Source organism: Protopterus annectens, chromosome 6.part0, assembly GCF_019279795.1.
Source record: "Protopterus annectens isolate FY-2018-M chromosome 6.part0, PAN1.0, whole genome shotgun sequence".
Classification (NCBI taxonomy): domain Eukaryota; kingdom Metazoa; phylum Chordata; order Ceratodontiformes; family Protopteridae; genus Protopterus; species Protopterus annectens.
Window position 1 is genome coordinate 617,735,583 of NC_056737.1, and position 20,694 is coordinate 617,756,276.

The window sequence follows — 20,694 nt, forward strand, 5'->3', positions numbered from 1 at the left end:
AGCAGATCTGGGTGAAGTTACAGTTAAAGGACAAATGGGAAAGGATGAGGGATTCAAAAGATAAGCATATGAGTGGAAAAAAGAGGAGTAGCAGCAGAAGAAATGATAAGGGTGCCACCTTGTGGCCAGTTATGTAATTGCAGAGGACAGGCACCAGAGCAGGGGGCTCGACACAGATGGGGAGAAGAGGATTAATTGTGATGTGCAGGCGAACAGAAAATGATTGAGGAATAAATATGTATAAAAAATAAATAGTGGTATATATGGGGGGTGGGGATTTGTTGACTGCTGGTAATTCAGGAGGGATGCTTAACTAGAGATACAAAAGTAGATATAGTCTGGTCAAATAAGGAAACAGAACATACTTAAAATATCATATTAACTAGGTTTCACTGGGTAGTGAAGGGTATGACCACAGTAGATGAAGTTCCGTAAATTCCAGGAGGTTGGTAGGCAGGAAAAACTTTGCTTCAGTTTATCAATTGACCACTTTAAAATATCATATTAACTAGGTTTCACTGGGTAGTGAAGGGTATGACCACAGTAGATGAAGTTCCGTAAATTCCAGGAGGTTGGTAGGCAGGAAAAACTTTGCTTCAGTTTATCAATTGACCACTAAACATGTCTTCACAATATAGGATAAGCCTCTATCTCCAGACGCCCAGCAGCCAAACGATTCCCAGGAAAAGAAAGTAGAGTTATGGAAACGTTTTTTTCTAAGGTACAGGTTAGGATGAAGGTGTGTAGGGGGAAATTACTGGTTCCAAAATCCATACCACATCTTTTAGTTGACTAAAGGCTTTTTCTGCTCCAGCTGTCCACTTTCACATCAAGGTTGCCAGTCAGAGGCAGGCAATAGAAATCAAAATCTCTGTAGACATCTACACCGAAGACAAATGTCTACAGCTTATCTTTCAAATTCTGTATGTCAAACAATGTTCTGTTTTCAGTATAAACCATCTGCAGCAGTGACTTCTATTCCATAACTAGCCAGTCAGTTATTTCTTTAAAGCTTGACCATATCTAACATTAATCATTTAACCAATTCCATTGGACTCTAGTTGTTTTAGTCAGCAATGTTATCTATAAAAACAGTAATAATTTAATAATTCAGCTGCAGTTAACAAGGAAATGTGTGAAAGCCGTAAGATAAAAATGAAGCACATCCAAGTGTCTAATAAAACACAGCTCACTGTTAATTTATTTAAATGTTTTTGAAACATCAAGTATAATAAAATGATGGAAATACATAAATTAACAACTGTCTTAAATGTTGTTCAAGAAATAGTGCTTATCTATACAACTTAATGCACTTTGAGGCAGTTATGGTTTTGTTGCTTTCCACATTATGAAGTACGAAAGCATGAAATAGTTGAAAGTAGAAAAAAGGTATGTTAGAACAGTCATTCTTAACATGAATGTTGAACGTATGGTTTTATATACACCATTCATCTGCCATCCAACAATATAAACTGTCTCACATAAATTACACAGAATATACACCACAGTCTTATAAAGGTATTAAACAGAGTTCAAAACAGTCTCCTCCTCCTATATTTAGCTGTCCACTTGTGTGAATAAATATGGTCTTGTATTGCAATAATGTAGTACTACCACTGCATACTGAAGAAACAATGCTCATACTCTCCATTCGCTTTCCCTGAGACAGTCAAGTGATATAAAATGTAAGCGCATGCTGCTCAACTCCATGTAAAACCCAAACTAGTTGGTTGTCTGTATTAAACTGTTGTCTGTACTCTATGCTTTTATCCTGGGATCTGCAGTTGTGTTGATCGCTCCAAATAAACAGGAGTTCAAATTATTCTCATGTAGCCAAGGTCTCCTTTTAAGGCACTTGTTGGAGACAAAGTCAGCAATGGCACACTATACAGCAGACTAATAGATGTTTTACTGAAGACAGTCAAAAAGTTGCAGTGCTTATGGCTTATCTACACAAATTCAAGAATACAATTACTACAGGAAAATGGATTCCCTGCACCCGAAAGTTAACTACTTATGCTAAGAAATGTTTGTAATTCACTTCAAAATGCAGAATTACTTATCTAACAATCTGTGCAGTCGGTAAGACAGGGATACAGTCTGTTGTCAGTGCAGTGACATTTTTTATTTTCTTTGAGTAATGCATACTGCAGGCAAACTGTTCATCACCTTTTCCACATGTGAAAAATATGAATGTCTTCACTTCGATATTCTTCATCATGTTTTTCAATAGGAATCTTCTCAACATCAAAATGCAGTTTTAATATCTGTCAAGAGAAATGTTCAATGTCATTTGGAATTATGCTACACATTCTTGTTTCAAATAAGAGATTAATAAACATTGGTGCAAAAAAGTTTCAATATCAGTTGTGTAAAACATTACCATAACAGTAGATGTCCTTCTCTTCACTGTTGCAGTATTCTTTAACTAAGGGATCTCTTGCCAAGGATAACCCAATGTCCGACTAGTATACAAAAACCTTTAGTTCTTATAGGCATCATACGTTATACATAAGCTTCCCGCTCAAGGCATAGGGCAGAATGGTGACATATGGACGCATACACTCAGAAATGAAAAAGCCCCAGGAGAAACAGATGCCCCTAAGGGACAAAGAGAACATATTTGCCCAGAAGGAGAAAAGGGAGGAAGAAAAAGAACCCCTTGGCCAGAAGGACAAGAAAAGTACAGGCCAAGAGCCAGAACAAAGGGGGCAGGAGAGAGACAGAGAGCGAGAGGGAGTGAATACTCTAAGAGTGAAGAGGAGAACATATACATTTTACACAACTGTACTATGTCCTTCCATATCACTGTTGCAGTATTCTTTTCCTAAGGGAGAGTACAAGAGCTCAAGAGGAGGAAGGCACAGAAGAGTCCTCTATAAACCCACATAGGATAATCCTGGCAAAGCCTGCCCTAGCCCTGGAAATAACATCCAATTTGTAATGCTTAGTGAAAGTATAAACAGAGGACCAAATAGCAGCTTTGAGGATGGAATTGGTATCCAGACCCTTGAAAAGGCACCAGAGGAGGCAACTGCCCTAGTAGAATGTGCCTTTACAGATGTAGAAAGGCATTTCCATGAAAAGAATAAATCAAAGAAATGGCGTTAGGAATCTAAGAGAAGATGGTTTGCTTTGGAAAAAAAAAGTTTTGGGATAAAAAGAAACAAAAAGCTGCTCAGATTTGCAAATAACTTTAATTTTATATAAATAACATCTGAGCTGTCTATGTAAATCCAAGGTAAGAGGAACCTTCTCACTGACAGACTGTGGGGAAGGAAAAAATGGAAGGAAGATGGATAGACTCATTAAGGGCCAACTCAATGAACACCTTGGGCATAGGAGGAGGATTAGTACAAAGGGATACCCTGTGTCTGTGGAAAACTAAGTAGGGAGAGATAGCCACAACCGCCTGAAGTTCAGACACTCTTTTGTCTGACGTGAGAGTCAAAAGAACAGTCTTCCAAGTACAGTGATGTAAGGAAGCTGAAACAAGCTCAAAAGGAGCCTGAGTCAATTTGTCAAGTATAAAATTCAGCCCCAGAAAGGCACAATAGGCTTCCTGGGAGGCCTAACATGAATAACGCCTTAGGAATTGCTTGACCTCAAATGCAGAGCCCAGAGGAGGAGTCAAGAGCAGGCAAGCAGAAACTGCTGACAGGTGAGCTTTAACTAAAGAATATGCCAACCCAGCATGGAGCAGATCACATAAATGAGATGCAGAACTAGGCGAACCTCCAGAGATGGGTGATCCTGATGGTGAGAGATACCAGAAAGAAAACTGCTTCCATTTGGACATATATGATTTCCTGGTAGTGGGTCTCCTGGCCTCCTGCAGAACCCAAAGCATGCCCTCAGAAAAGAGGTGCCTAAAAGGGGTCAAAACCCTATCACCTACAGCGTCAGTTGAGTGGAGACATGAGTATGGATAAGAGATCCCTTGTCTTGTGTGAGGTGATCCACCCGGTGAGGTAACTTGTGGTAATTGCCCCTGGCCAAGTGAGAAAGAAGAGGGAGCCAATGCTTTCTGAGCCAGAAGGGAGTCACTAGCAAGATTTTAGGAGAGCCCTTCCTGATCTTGTGCAAGACTCATCGTAAAAGAGGAAGGGCAGCACAGGCTTAAAGAAATATCCCCTTCCAAGGAAAAGACAGGGCATCCACCTTCAAAGCCAGATGACTTGGGACACTGGAACAGAATAGAGGAAACTGTCTGTTCAGAGTGGAGGCAAAAAGATCTACATGAGGAATACCCCACCAATGGACAATGTCAAGGATCACATCTCTGTGAAGCATCCATTCATAAGCTTGTGTGCTGGACCTGCTCAAGAACTCTGCCACTAGATTGCGCTCAGAGGGAATATAAACTGCAGAATCATATAAACTTAAGAATCTCTTGATACTGGATAGCTAGATCCCAGACCTGAGGAGATAGTCTGCCCCCTTACTTGTTGACATACCACATCATTCTGGTATTGCCTGTGAAAACCTGAGGGGTCCAGGAAGAAAGAAGGAATGAAAAGCCTGAAGAGCCAGAAGCAAAGCCCTCATCTCCTTTATATTAACGGGGTCTGACCTCTGATGTGGAGGTCAGAGACCCTGAACATTGAAGAGGCCAAAGGAAGCACCCCACCCCCAGTCTGAGGCACCTGTAAAGAGCTCCTGAGTTGGAACAGGAGCTTGAAAAGGAAGCCTCAGGTTGAGTGAAAGTTGATTAATCCACCACTGTAGCTAGAGCATGAGAAAGGGAAGGAAAGGTACCGGAAAGTGAGGTAGCAATGTTAAAGCCATAATGACTTGAGGAACCACTGAAGCTTCCCTATATGGAGCCTAGTGTGAGGGATCATGGGAATAGTGTAAGTCATGAACCTAAAAACTGTAAGAAATTCCCTGGCCGTGAAAGATGCGAGAGAAAGAAGGGATTGGAAAAAGGCAATTACAAACACGGCTTTTGGGGCAGCGGAAAAAGGCAATTACAAACACAGCTTTTGAGGCAGGCAGAGATGCCAGCATGGGAACTGTCTTAAGTCTGCAGCTGAGGAAAATATGATCCTGGGAAGGCAACAGAGCTGATTTCTGGAAGTTTACTGTAAGCCCCAGATTCTGTAACAGGGAAGTAGTAAACTTGAGATCCTTAAAGCAGAGTGTTGGGGGAAGAAGCATGAATAAGCAGAGAGTCTAGAGAAGGAAAAATCTGAATTCCTTGAATCCTGATAAAAATAATGGACAAAAGTGAGGCATTTGGTGAATACCCTTAGGTTAGTAGAGAGGCCCAAGGACAAAGCAAAGAATTGAAAAATGCAAGTTAGAGACACAAGCATTTCCCGAAGAGGGGATGGATGGGAATTGTGAAGGTATGCATCCTTGAGATCCAGAGAAAATAATGTCTGCAGAGATAACATATGAAAGGAAGGAATCTTGAGAAAGGTATTCAGCTGGGAAAATCCAAAACTGGTCTCTATGTACCCTCCTTTTGTGGGACCAAAAACATTCTAGAATAAAATCCCTTCCCTACCTAGGAAAAAGCTTTTCCCGAGGAGGTTGAGTAACAATTGAAAAGGGAGAAAGAGATTTCCAGGTCATGAAATATCCTTGACAGATAATGGACAGAAGCCAAGAGTTTGATGTGATTCAAAGCCAGTTTGGAAGGGACATGAACAGACAGACAGACAAGGGAACCTGGCTGAGGGAAGGAGAAGCAAACTGTCCAATAAAACCAGCTTGTACTGGAAAGCAGGTTTCTGGGTGACAGAAGTCTGAGTAGACTTTGCAGTAGGCACATGCCCAGAACCTTTTTTGCCCTTTGGAAGAAGGTGAGATTGCCTACAAACAAAGGCAGATTTGGAGGTATAATTCCTCTGAAATTTAGGAACAGGAGAAATGAAAATATGTTTTGTCTCCTGCAATGCTTTGCCCTTGTCCTGGAGAGATTTGAACAGCTCAGCAGCAGATCCAAAAAGGTTATTATTATTTAAAGGAGCACCCAAAAGTTTGGCCTTAATGCCATTAAGGCAAAGCCTGAAGACAAAGCCAAGAATAACGCCTCATAACTGAACCAAGGGTAGCAGCCCTTAAGATGAGCTGCATCATAGCTGCATTTGATAGGATGGTGGGCAACTTGAGAAGTACAGTCCAGCAAGGTAAAAGACTAAGCCTTTCCCTCAGAGTCAGGAAGGTCAGAAGCCACCATATAAACCTGAGAAAGAAGAGCCAAAACACATCTGGTCATAGCAGTCTGGTAGTTGATGGCCTTTCCGTAGCCCTACTATCCTAATCAGATGACAACAGCTTATTGCAGGGCAACAACTTGGATGGTTTGTCAGAAGAGAATGACCCTACAGAAGGGTTAGGAGAAGGGTATTTATAAAGAAATTTGCACTCCTCAAGCACTTCATAGAATCTATCTGGCTTCTTAGGTGCAGGAGGTTGAGATTCAGGGGCTATACATGCTGCCAAGAAAGTATCCAGAAGGAATTTGCACTCCTCAAGCACTTCATAGAATCTATCTGGCTTCTTAGGTGTAGGAGGTTGAGAATCAGGGGCTATACATGCTGCCAAGAAAGTATCCAGAAGGGCAGCCAGAACAAGAGGAACAACAGATGGTTTGGGAGACTCCATTTGTATAAGCTCCTAATACCTTTTTTGAATTTCAGAGACTTGAGAACAATCCCACTTAAAAACATCAATCATAAGGCAATGGTATCCCCAAAGGAGAGCTCTTCCAAAGGGGAATCTGAACTTATACAGACCTCCTCCTCTCAACTGTAGTCCAGAAGGGAATGGATTTGGCAAGAATAAGCCAAGGATTCTTCCCCTGAGACCATACTCCAAGGAATCCAGCTCCCTAGGCCTCTTGAGTGGAGTGGAAGACCCAGAAGAAACAGAGACCCCCGTGAGGGGCTTTCAAGACCATCAAAGCAATAAATAAACCCTGAATGAAATGCTGCCATTCACATTGCAGATCCTTGTTTTTGTTTGTTTTACTGTGGAACATCTGCTTGAAATGCCCTCCAAGGATAAGACCCCTGGCATGACTACATAATGTCTGTAGGAATCTCTTACTAAGATCAGAGGAATCACCCTTGCTCTTTTGGATATAATCAGCTGAGGTTACCTCTCAAAGTCAGGTACAGATGTTTGAAAACTCTCTCGAAGACATGCGAAAAGCTGGATCCATGCCAGCCACCAATGGGGGTCGCAGCAGTGGAATCCAAAGCAACATCTGGACAGTCCTTGGGGCTTTCATTATCCTTGAGAGAGGCACCCAAAGCAGGCTGGACAGCAGCCAGATCAAGCCTAATTTTTTGATCTTCCTCTTGGCAGACAGCTGGCCCTTGGGTTTGGAGGATTCCGCCACAGCACCCTCAGCCAACAACTTAAGATGTTGGTTCTTCAGATATATGAACAAGGAAGAGACATGACCACATAAAGTCTTAGGCACAAATGCCTGGCAAATAGAGCACTGTGTATGATTGTGAGAAGCACCAAAGCAAAAAGGACACTGGTTGTGATAGTCTTTATGGGGAATCTGCTTCCCACACTGACATTTTCCCTTTCTGGATAACATGAACACATTAACCACAAGAAAACGAAAAAAAAAAAAACAGAAGAAACTCCAGTTGGGCACTTATCTAAAAACATAGCTTGGTGACTAGTACAGCAGAAGGGTGGTCAGACCAGTGTTCAACAATGGTGTTCAGACTGGCAACAAAAGTTCTGTGTGTGTGTGTATACTTCACTTTTATGCCCTATGCCTTGTGCAGGGAGCATACATGGGAATTACAAGACCTATAAGAACTAAAGGCTTTGGTATACTGGCCGGCGTTGAACTATCCTTGGCAGGAGATCCCTTAGGTAAAGAATACTGTAACAGAGGGATGGGAGGACACTGACAGTTTCTTGTAAACATAATGAGTTAGCAAATATAAGATTTGGACAGATATTTACAGTTTAAAATCAAGTCACTGGCTATTTTAAACAAATCATCTTCGGTCTCATTCACTTGTAAACTTACCTGAAAACAACTTACACATTAACAAACCATCACAAATTCAGACTAAGAAAAATGACAACAAAGTGATGCACTTAAATTACAATGGACTAAACACAGACTGAAGTCCTAGAGTTCAGGACACTTAACATACTCACATCTCCACGAGACATCCAGTTCATACACACAAATGTGTGTGTGTGTATGTGTGCATATATAAACACCTGCAGATACATTGCTTCCTTTTACAACAACTTGGAAGCTACAACTAATGTTGTTTATAGAAACCTGTTCATTGTAGCAATGAAAAATATAATGGGTAAAATGGCATTTGATAGCAATGGTCATTATATGCCATACCACTGACAGCATTATGTAACCAAAACGAATGGGCACTCCTTTGCATAGACTGGGGTGTCCAATTGTTTTGGTTCAGAGGCCACATATGCTTTAGCAAGGTCTGGGGGAAGTACATTACTATGATCAGCATATCCGTGTGTATATAAGCCATCATGTGACAAGAGCAGAGGAAAAACTGAAAGATAATTGCAGACCCTCATAAAACTGAAGTTCACAGTCAAAAGACAAACTGAACAATAACACCACAAAGTTAAGTTACTATTTCATTATAGGCAGAAAAAACTAAAAAATTTAACCAAAATAACTAACCACAAGCAACTCAAAAAAATTAACAACCCGAGCAGGAAAGAATCACTCAGCAACACAAAATAATTTAAGCACTTTCATTCTATTTACATATATAACTTCATCAGAATAAAAACCAGTCATTTTAAACAAGAAGTCCAAAATGTTACACACATAACTGTCCAATATAACTCAATTAAACTTTCACAATTAACAATGTATAAGTATATTAAATACATCCAACTTAAACTTTAATCAACAAAAATAAAAAATCAACTATAAATGTCTAAATCTTAAAACACTGTTTTTTTTACTTGGTTTTTATTCTGATGAAGTTCTATATGTAAACAGAACAAAAGCACTTAAATTATTTTGTGTTGCTGAAAAAAACTAAATATCACTTTGGACAAAATACAGTCAATAACGATGTCACAACTACAGAGAAAAACATCAAATTTTACCCTTAAACAATTCCCCCTCCATCAAATCAATTGGGTCTGCAAAGCAATTATAAGACACACCACACAGAAATGTATAGGCCAACATAGCTCACAGAAGTGGAGATGACTATACTTACAAAACTAGCTTTGGAATAACACAACAACACACAAATAAAAATACACAAATGCAGGGAAAGCTATAACAATTTCTGTTCTCAAACAGTATGCAGAGTGGATAAGCATATGTACAGTGCACTTACTGACACATTCAAACCAATCAATAAAATATGTACAAATTTAGGGCTGGCCTTACCAGAAATGGTGTCTTGGATGAAGAGCTTCAGGACACTCCTTGCCATTCAATGCCTTCCAATTTCACAGTCCCCAGTGCTGTCCCCCTCAGCCTAGCCTCTCTATACAATCCAGCTTACTTTTTGACTTCCTCTTTCTCATACTTTGTTTTAATCTTCAGCATTTCATGGACCCTTTTAACACAGCCTGGTGGGCAAATGCTGTACTGTAATAAATGCATAGAAAATATCTGAATTAAGCCATGGATTTCTGGTGCATTTTAGAGCTTTATCCCCAACCTTTTGATCCAGTGATGGCCTGAACAAAAATCACGACTAAGGGAAGGAATTTTATCCTAGTCTTCAACTCTGGTTACCCCTGCATCTTTTCAATACACCCCAATTTCCCTAGGCTGCAGAGTAATACCTGTGGAGAAAATAAGTGCATGGTCCGCTAGCCCTCCAGAAACATTTTTTTTTTTTGCTTTGATAGGGTGCATTTTAAACCTTTTTCCAACCTTTTGATCCTAAGACGGCTTAAACAAAAATAAGAATTAAGGAAAAAAGATTCAGTCAGTCTTTGAATTTGCTTTTTCATGTAGCTTTTCAATACACCATAACTAGCGAAGACTACTCAGTGATAAATAACAGAATTAAACTGGAGTTATGGGAGCTTATCAGTCACCAAGAAGCAATGAGTTTTTAGATACTCTGATATAGATTTTAAAGCTTTTTGATTCAATAACAGCCTGAATGGAAGCCATGAGTAAGGAATGATTTTTTTTTCTTTCAGGGAAGAAATAAGTTGTTTCCATGGCTTAATGTTCAAAGCTGACAAAATAACAGTTCACAATAAACACATGCTTGCAAGGATATATGCATCGCATCTGGTAACAGTGCTGTGGCTCCAATCCACCCCCATCCATAAAATGACTTTCAGTACATCTTTTTGGAGTTAGACTTAGATGGTAGTGAAGGCACAAATGTCCACATCTTACTGCAAGTGGCTACTGTCATACAATTGTACAGCATGCCTCCTCACTTATACCACACACTATACCCACCTTCTCTTTACTCCTCTGTCACAGGCATGTACAGCATGTCTCCTCACTCATACCCTAAAATATAGACATCTATTTCCCCCTCTGATGCCAGACTTGGATGACCCCAAAAGAACAAATAGAACAGAAGCATTTCAACCTACTGTTATCAGAGATACATAAACAGCACACCTCCTTACTGCTACCCACTGAAGACAGCCTCCTGTAGCCAGATGTAGCTGATATTTAATTGCGAGGAAACTGGACAAAATGATGATCACAGTAATGTAATCCAGCCTGTTGCTCCTACAGTACACTGCCCCTACCCCTAGATAAGCTACAATTACCTTCTCTGCACCTTTGAATTTTATAAATAAGATTAAAGAAAAAGATCACACTATCCCCAGTCCCAAGACATGCTATAGAGACCACATGTGTACATCTATATGATTCATGAAGAAAGCTAAATAACTAATTACCACACTATCCCAGACCCCACAAAAACCACAGCAACCATCGAACTTCCAAGATGGCTGTGACCCAGATCACTTATGTTTGAACCCAGCAATACTATGCATGTCCACAAATAAAAATTGGGATATTATTTTACATACACACCCATACATTGACAGTGCCTCAAAAAGCCAGAACTATCACAGCATACACTGATTTTTAACACAAGTGCACACATACTAACCCAAGCTAGGTCTAACCACAAAAGGCTCAGACACATAAACACTTGTATACAGCTTAACTGGAGAAACACCATTTCATCTTTGGTAAGTCTTTGGATAAACCCATACAGAAATAAAGAAAACATCCAAACTCCACGTTGAAGAAGCCACAACCAAGAATTAAGTTTACAGCTGTTTGTGATTACTCACAATACTACTGCACAATACAAGTGAATCCTTTAAACGACAAGCCTACTTAATTCAAAATGTACCAGTCAACACCCAAGGACTGCCACACTGAAACTGCAAGTTTCAAAATTCTGCTGCATAATTGCTACTTAAAGCCAGACTGTAACACATTTGCAAATTCCCTTTATTGGTATGGCGAAAGCAATGAATTATGTCAGTGTAGTGTCAATGCCTTCTTTGACAAATCCCCACAACTATGGGATCCATGTTTCTCTTCAGAAGACAGTGTCTCAAAAGACAAATACTTCTCCAAAAATATCACAGACTGACTAGCTTTGTTGTTAAATCTTCTGTTTTCTAATGTTTTTAAAAATGAGATGATTTGGTATCAGTAAGCAAAGAAAAAATTTTCAAAATTCTAATTGTTTATCAGAAATGTTGCCTTTATCATAAGGACCTGCAACATGCTATCTTGAAGAATGGGGGAGGGGAAGCAAAAAAAGGTTAATCAGCTTAATTAATTTCTTAGGGTTATATCTAAAACTGTTTGTGGAGCAGGCCTCAATAATGTCATTTTTGCAAATTCTACAATGCTGTTAAAGACTATGGAATTTTTCTTTTTAATTTCAGCTCTCCCAGTGTTAAACAAAAAAAAAAAAAAAGAGAGAGAGGGGCATGTAACTGCCCAGTTTTAGTAAATTCAGTTATTGGCTACTAAGTATACTACCTAGATGGCAGCAAAGAAGAAATTAAGACAGACCGATAGAAAATAAACTAGAAAAAGTGAACCGAAAACACTGACTGGGAAGAATCCTGCAACAAAAAGCAATTCAAGCACCAGCTTTGGTGTGAGACAGCATCCAGTAATTTAGATGAAAAAATAAATCAAATGTGCTCAGAGTTACTTAAAATAAATGAAATACTGAATCAGTATAGCAACTCAAATAACAAAAGGCTGAAAAAATGGAAGAAGCTTTAAACAGCTATTCAGATGAAGTGATAAAACAGCAAAAATATGAGGTTGAAATGAAGAAAAGGCTGGATGTGTATATGAAACTGTCAAGAAGAGTGGTTTTAAAAAATGGTAGAGGTAGAAGACGGAGTACGCATGGAAAATCTGAGATTTTCTGCTGAACCCAAGAAAATGGAAGGAACAGACTGTTAATTCTATGAAAGCATAAATAAGCAAGTGAACTGGTATTCCAGAGCACAATTTGATGATTGGAAGGTGTGCATATGATCCAAGCCTGACCATGAGAATGCAGCCAGGATCTGTACTAATAAAGATGCAATCATACCAGCAGAAAGAGATGATACAGATAAAATTGTAGCAGAGGGAAATGTGCTAAAAATTGGAGGCAACAGAGTGTTTGTGGAAAAGGATTATTCACTGTATACCAGGCAGAAGAGAAGCAAATTTGTCCCAGGAATTGTGGAATGTTGAGAGACAGGTGTGAGATTCAAATTATTATCATGCTGTCTTCAGAATACTTTTTTCCTGGAGGACCAAAGTCATTTTTTGATGCAGAACAGGCTAAGGAGGAAATAAAAAAATAAAAAAAATAAATATATATATATATATATATATATATATATATATATATATATACACACACACATATATATATATATATATATATATATATACATATATATATAAACTTTACCCAACAAAAAGTGAGCCATCAAAAAGATGGGGACTCCGCTTCTCAAAGGGAGACTTTGCCAGCAGCAAAACTTTTTCCACTGTTCTAAAAGGGAAATGTTTGAGAGACAGAAGGCACATGAGTTGACTAGAAGAATCGGGAGTACCTTGGACTTGAACCAGAGTCTGGGGTTAGGAGATGGAGATGAACAGGAAGAAGACTTGCAACATTGAAATTAGTGAAACAATGTGAGGTCATAAAGCATCAATCACATTTGTGAAATATGACTTTACAAGAAAAAGTTGAAAGATTGAACTTTTGTTGACCTTATTAACAGGGGAGGCTCGTACTGCAGGACTGCAGCCCCCCCCCACCTGTAGAAAGTAAAAAGAAAAATAGATCACGAGTCCCCCCAAAATAAATAGAAAAAAAAATTGCGAGTCCCGGAACTCCAGGCATGCGTGCGTGGAGTTCCTGGTACACAGAACTCTAGACTGCTGTGTTAGGCAGTCCGGATAGGTATGAAAGGGATCTCTGCTCTGCCAGCCCAGAAGTCTGTGTGGTGATGACCTCACAGACCGGAAGGACACCAGACTGCATCACCTGCAGGCTGGAGGTTCCAGGCTACGCATGTCTTGCGAGGAAACCATTACAGCTTGCGCAGATTGCTACGGAGGATGAGGACTTACATCTGCTGTCATGGAGGAACGGATCTGCTGCTACAGAGGACGAGGACTTAGATCTGCTGCCATGGAGGAACGGATCTGCTGCTACAGAGGATGAGGACTTGGATCTGCTGCCATGGTGGAACGGATCTGCTGCTACACTGGAAGAGGACTTAGATCTGCTGCCATGGAGGAATGGATCTGCTGCTACAGAGGACGAGGATATGATCTGCTGCTACAGAGGACGAGGACTTAGATCTGCTGCCATGAGGAACGGATCTGCTAATAAAGAGGACGAGGACTTAGATCTGCTGCCATGGAGGAACGGATCTGCTGCTACAGAGGACGAGGACTTAAATCTGCTGCCATGGAGGACGGATCTGCTGCTACAGAGTACGAGGACTTAGATCTGCTGCCATGGAGGAACGGATCTGCTGCTACAGAGGATGAGGATTTAGATCTGCTGCCATGGAGGAACGGACCTGCTGCTACAGAGTACGAGGACTTGGATCTGCTGCCATGGAGGAATGGATCTGCTGCTACAGAGGACAAGGACTTAGATCTGCTGCTACAGAGGATGAGGACTTAGATCTGCTGCCATGGAGGTTCGGAGCTGCTGCTACAGAGGACGAGGACTTGGATATGCTGCCATGGAGGAACGGATCTGCTGCTACAGAGGATGAGGACTTGGATCTGCTGCCATGGAGGAACAGAGCTGCTGCTACAGAGGATGAGGACTTAGCTCTGCTGCCATGGAGGAAAGGATAGTTGTGTACACTTACCATAAATATAGATGTTCGAGTGCATTCACTGTTGCAGTCATTACATTTGGGTAATCTGCTGGCAGATTGCCCTCAGTCAGCCTGAATTCCAAAGTCTTGGGTCCTGCGTCGGTTGCTGTCTTCTCTTCCATGATGTCAGGTCGTCAGGGATATAAAACATGCAGCCGACGCCATTTTCTTTAGTTTTTCTTGCCCCCGATATCAGGTGCCCCCAAAAAGGTAGCAAAAAAAATATATATATATATATATATATATATATATATATATGCATCAATATAAACTTTAACTTCATCTACAAGCAAATACACCACATAGGTTGTAGAAGACAGAGAAGGAAAGATAAACTCCAGAATGACAGGGGGATGGAGGAAGGGTAACCTGGACTGCAACAATGAATACACGCGAACATCTACATTTATGGTAAGTGTACACAACTGTACTATGTTCTTTGTGTTTCACTGTTGCAGTCATTACATTTGGGTAGAATGCCAAAGCTATGGTTGGGAGGCTGGAGCTAAACAGCATTAGGTGCGGCTATAAGGCCCTGCAGCACTGCAGTGGCAAAGCCTGCTCTGGACTTAGAGTAGAGAGGCAAATGATAATGCTTTGTGAAGGTGTGAACAGAACTCCAAGTAGCAGCCTCTAGAATGTCTTTGGTTGGTACTCCTCTGAGAAAGGCTGCTGAAGTAGCTGCAGCTCTGGTGGAATGAGACCTAATGCCCTTGGGCACAGGTTTACCATGGTGTAAGTAGCAGAAATGGATGCAGTGGCTTATCCACTTTGAAATTGTCTGCTTTGAAATAGCCTTTCCTTCTGATCCTGCAGCATATGACACTAGTAATTGCTCAGTTTTTCTTAGAGCTTTAGTCCTGCTCAAGTAGGATCTTAGCTGTCTGTGTACGTCCAAGGAATGCAGAATTCTCTCCCCTTTGTTCTGCGGATTTGGATAAAAAGTTGGCAGATGAATTGTTTGATTAAGAGCCACACTGGAAACTACCTTAGGCTTAAAAGTAGGATTTGTTCTCAGAGACACTCTGTCTGGGTAAAATATGACAAAAGGCTCTACAGCCATGAGGGCCTGTAGCTCTGAAACTCTTCTTGCTGAAGTAATTGCTAGTAGCAGAGCTATTTTCCATGATAAGAACTTTATATCAGCGGTAGCAGCTGGTTCAAATGGAGGCAGGGTGAGCTTTTACAAAACATAATTGAGGTCCCATGCAGGTAATGGTGATCTTCTAGGAGGAATTAAATTTTTGTCTCCTCTAAGATACTGCTTTAGTAAAGGATGAGAAAAGATTGGTGGCTCTGTATTGTAATGAGCTGAAATGACAGAGGCATGGAATTTGATTGATGAGAAAGAAAGGCCTTTGTCAAGCATCTCAGTTAAGTATTGTAATATCTGAGGAATATTTGGTTCTGCTGTATCAGTTCCTTGCGCTTGATTCTAAGCACAGAATCTCTTCCATTTGTCAGCATAAGATTTTCTAGTACTAGGCCTTCTGGCTTCCAAAATGACATCCATCACAGCTTTACTGAGAGGTGTTGTTTATATAACTACATGATCAGCCATGCTGCCAGGTTCAGTGTCTGTAGTTGATTGTGCAGGATCGTATTGTTTTGCTGGGACAGTAGTTGAGATCATTGAGGTAAGGTGCAAGCTGGGTATTGAGACAAGTTCCTTAGGATTGGGTACCAGTACTGGCGGGGCCAGTCTGGGGCAATTAGTATCATCTTTGGTTTCTCTTGTCTGACTTTTAGGAGGACCTTGGGGCGAAGAGGCAGAGGAGGAAAGGCGTAAACTGATAGGTTTTTCCAACTGAAAGATAGGGCATCCACTTTCCATGCTTGTCTGTGATAAGTCCTTGTGCAGAATCTTTTCAATTGATAATTTTGAGGAGAGACAAACAGATCTATGTCTGGGCTCCCCCATTTCTGTGTTATCATGCAGAAGACTTGTGGATTTAGTTTCCACTCGTGAGGATCCATAAGGTTTCTGCTTAAATCATCTGCTAGTGTATTTTGCTTTCCTGTCAGGAATTGAGCTTGAAGATGCATTTGGTAGGTCAAAGCTGTGTCCCACTGTGCCATGGCTAATCTGCAAAGGGGGTATGAGTGTGTGCCTCCTTGCTTGTTTACATACCATGACTGTGGTGTTGTCCGTCTTTATCAGTAGTTGTCCTGGATGAAGTAAGTCCTTGAAGGCTGTTAGGGCATTTTGAACAGCTAGCATCTCTTTCTGGTTGATATGCAGATGCATTTGTTTTGGGGTCCATATGCCCTGAATGCATCTTCCTGCCATGTGGGCCCCCCAGGCATAATCCGATGCGTCTGTTGTTAAGGTTTGGCTGGCAGGGGGGAGAGTGAAGGGCTGTCCCATGTTTTGGTGACATGCCTTTACCCACCATAGAAACTCTTGTTGTAGGCAAGGAATGAAAGGAATCATTGCTTCCAGACTGTGAGAATGTTGACTCCATAAACTTTTCAGGTACCACTGAAGTTTCCTCATATGCAGTCTTGCATATGGAATCAGTAGGATGCAGGATGCCATGAAGCCCAGAGCCTGCAGAATTTGTCTTGCAGATAACTGGGTCTTTGTTGCCATCAGTTTGAAATAAGCAGTCAGTTGCCTTTGCTTGTCTGGCATGAGGTAAGCCATCTGGGCAGTTGTATTCAAGCTTGCACCCAGGAATGTTATCTTTTGAGAGGGTACCAGTTGTGATTTCTTTTCGTTTATTGTGTACACTAGGCATATTAGATGCCTTTTCACAAATGCCAGATGTCGAAGAAGAATGTCCTTGTTCTCTGCTTGAATGAGACAGTCGTCTAAGTAAGGATATATTTGTATACTTCTTTGTCTGCAAAATGCAATTACTGGTGCCAGACACTTTGTAAAGACCCTGGGCACAGTAGATAATCCAAAGGGCAGTGCAGAGAATTTGTAATGCATTAAGCCAGACTTGAATCTGAGGTATCTTCTGCACGATTTTCTTATTGGGACATGCAGGTATGCCTCTTTTAGGCCTAATGTCACCAGCCAAGCATGGGCAGAAGCTGCTGCAAAGTCAGCATTTTGAATTTTGGAATGTCCAGGTATATGTTCAAAATCAATAAATCCATTATTGGCCACCAGGCCTTGTCCTTTCTGGGTACCAAGAACAGTCTTTAGTAAAAAAATGCCCTTATTCCTGTTCTGGTACTATCTGAATGGCCCCCATATCCATGAGGGACGTAACCTGTTTCTGTGCCTCTGCCCATTGATTTTTTGGCAGATCTGGACAACCAGTTACCACTGGCAGAGTGTGGAAATGGAATCTGTATTCCTGTGATACGATGTTTAGTACCTACTTGTCCTGGGTTATTAACTGCCAATTTTGAGAAAAAAGTGCTAATTTTCCCCTTATGGGTGCTGCCAAAATATAAGTGCTTGGTATAGGCAGAGGGAAGTCATTGGGATTGCTTTCTGTAGGTTTGCACTTTATCTCCTCCAGATTTGGAGGTGGAAGCGCTCCATTGCTTTGACCTGTATGAATCTTGCGCCTGGTATCTGGAACCCTTAGGGCATCTGGATTTGCCCCTTTGAGCTCTGTCTGACACAGGAAAGGACTAATTATTTGTAGGCCAGTGTCTACTGAATCTTGGTGGCTGCACTTGTAAAAAGTCAGTTTGCATAGACTTAGCTTTGTCTTCCATTTTCTTTAAAACCTCTTCTGCCTTAATACCAAACAGAGAATCATGCTGTAAAGGTGCATCTAGCAGTTTAGTTTTAACATGATCAGGCAAATTTTGTTCCTTTAACCAGGCATGCCTCCTAATCACAGATCCAGTAACTGTGGCCCTGCAGGAGGCCTCTAAGGAATTAAACCCACGTTGCAAAGTATGCTTTCCTACTTGTTCAGCTGCATGCAATAATTCCTGCAATTCTTTATTTTCTGCACATTCTGAAATCAACATAATTTTCTGTTTCAGCAATCCCATAACATGTTGTTGGTACTTAAGCATATGAAATTGACAATTTAAGGCCCTGATTGCCAAGGTTGCAGATGTATAAACCTTTTTTCCCCATCTGTCCAGTGCCCTTGAATCTCTGTCAGAGGGGGGAGGATTTTTTGCTGTCGAGGCCTTAACTCCCTTTGGACCCTGTGAAATAGTTTCAGGATCAGCAGCAGGGTTTCTAAATAAAAATTTATGTGAGTCAGGGACCCTGTAATATCTGCCAGGTTTACTGGGAGCTGGAGGTAAGGAGTCAGGGGTCAAGCTTGACTCCAAAAACACATCATCCACAATGTCTAGGACAGGGGGAATGGCTAAAGGCCTGTGCTGAGGGAGAAGAAGGAAATCCCTGAGCCTCTTTTTTGATTCTGAGAAGTCTTGACTCTCCCATTGAAAATGCTCCCTCAAAGTATGCAATGTTTCTCCAAATGAATAATCCTCAGGAGGAGATGCAGATGGAATAGACTCCTCAGCATCAGAATCCTCATAGGGAGGAATAGATAATTCCTGATCAGAAGAGGAATCAGAAGAAATAGAAACCTGATCTGAAGATTCATAGTCAGTGTCTTGCCTAGGCCTCTTATCTGGATGGGGATGGGTACCCCTGATCAAGGTAATAAGGTCTTCAGCCATTTTGATCAACTGTTTTTTAGGCATAGAGGCCTGTGCACGTGGCTCATGCATCGTTTTTTTAGTTTTAGAAGTTGCTTTTGTATTTGGTTTTGCAGCTGTCGTCGGTTTGATATACAAATGTTGAGGTCTGAATACACCCTCAGAAGCCGGTGCCTGGCTCAGCGGCTCTGGACCCATCTGAGGGAGATACATCCTTCGGGTCCAATACCTTGAGTATCTTGTGGCATGCCGGACTCCACATGGGTGTCGGTAGAGGCCTGCGACTCGAAGGTAGCTGATATCAGGGGCTGCGAAAGCACCTGAGTACCGGCGAATCGGCGACTGGCTTAGGAGAAGCTTCGTTGTCAGTTTTGGATCTCGATTGCCTTTCTCTGTCCTTTTCTTTGCAATTTTTATATACTCCGGTAGTCGGATTGCTATCCGACGACATTTCTGGGTAGTTAAATCTGTTTCCAAAATACTTTGATGCAAAAATATACCGACGCTTAATAGTGCATTGTTAAATCTAGCACAAAACCGACAGCCAGGCATGTTGTGATCAGGGCCTAGGCAAGGAATACAGTATAAATGGAAATCCTTATGAGATATTTGCTTTCCACAAGTAATACAATTATTAACTTTTTCTGACATCAGTAAAAAGCAAGAAAAAAGGTTCCCCAACGGGGTACTTAGCTTTAGTGAAGACTTCGGTTCTGAAACTCCAACATGAATATTTCAGTAGTCGGCCGACCAGCACTTGCGAAATGCTTCTGCTTCGGGCACCGCGTGGCAAGAAAGACTAAAGAAAATGGCGTTGGCTGCATGTTTTATACCCCTGACAACCTGACATCATGGAAGAGAAGACAGCAACCGACACAGGACCCAAGACTTTGGAATTCAGGCCGACTGAGGGCAACCTGCCAGCAGATTACCCAAATGTAATGACTGCAACAGTGAAACACGAAGAACATCGGATCTGCTGCTACAGAGGACGATGACTTAGATCTTCTGCCATGGAGGAACGGATCTGCTGCTACAGAGGACGAGGACTTAGATCTGCTGCCATGGAGGAACGGATCTGCTACTACACAGGACAAGGACTTAGATCTGCTGCCATGCAGGAACGGATCTGCTGCTACAGAGAATGAGGACTTAAATCTGCTGCCATGGAGGAACGGATCTGCTGCTACAGAGGACGAGGACTTAGATCTGCTGCCATGGAGGAACGGATCTGCTACTACACAGGACAAGGACTTAGATCTGCTGCCATGGAGGAAAGGATCTGCTGCCAGAGGACAAGGACTTAGATCTGCTGCGATGCAGGTAGGGTGTTTCAGGACTGATCTGGCTGCTACGGAGTGTGTGTGTGTGTGTGTGTGTGTGTGTGTGTGTGTGTGTGTGTGTGTGTGTTTAAAATGCCCCAGTTTCTACATACTGGTGGCTAGAGAGAACACATGGTGGTAGTGGGCAGAGAATACTCAGGCTTGAACCCTGTACCTTGGGTGCAGGTAGTAAGGGCCTGAATTCCCTACCCACCACCATTTATAAAATATTTGCAGGTTTTTGCATCATATTGTTCTGTTCCTCATAAAATCTGTGGTTTCTGTATGTTTGTTGTTCCTGGGAAAGTCAGTAGTGCAGTGGTGCACTAGTAGCATTGTTGCCTGACAGCTACAGTTTCTTTGGTTTGATTTTTGGCCGGGGTGCTTTCTGTGTGTAATCTGCATGTCTTCC

The 20,694-nt window shown here is 41.4% G+C and overlaps 1 protein-coding gene across 1 annotated transcript in view; it reads right to left on the reverse strand.

Moving 5' to 3' along the window:
• Positions 1 to 1,173: 1,173 nt before the first annotated feature.
• Positions 1,174 to 20,694, reverse strand: part of VCPKMT (valosin containing protein lysine methyltransferase) — a 344,404-nt gene continuing 324,883 nt past the window's right edge. The window contains exon 5 of the mRNA XM_044074287.1: positions 1,174 to 2,267. Within this exon, the coding sequence (XP_043930222.1) occupies positions 2,166 to 2,267 (102 nt within the window). The 3' untranslated portion in view covers positions 1,174 to 2,165. The remainder of the gene's footprint in view (positions 2,268 to 20,694) is intronic.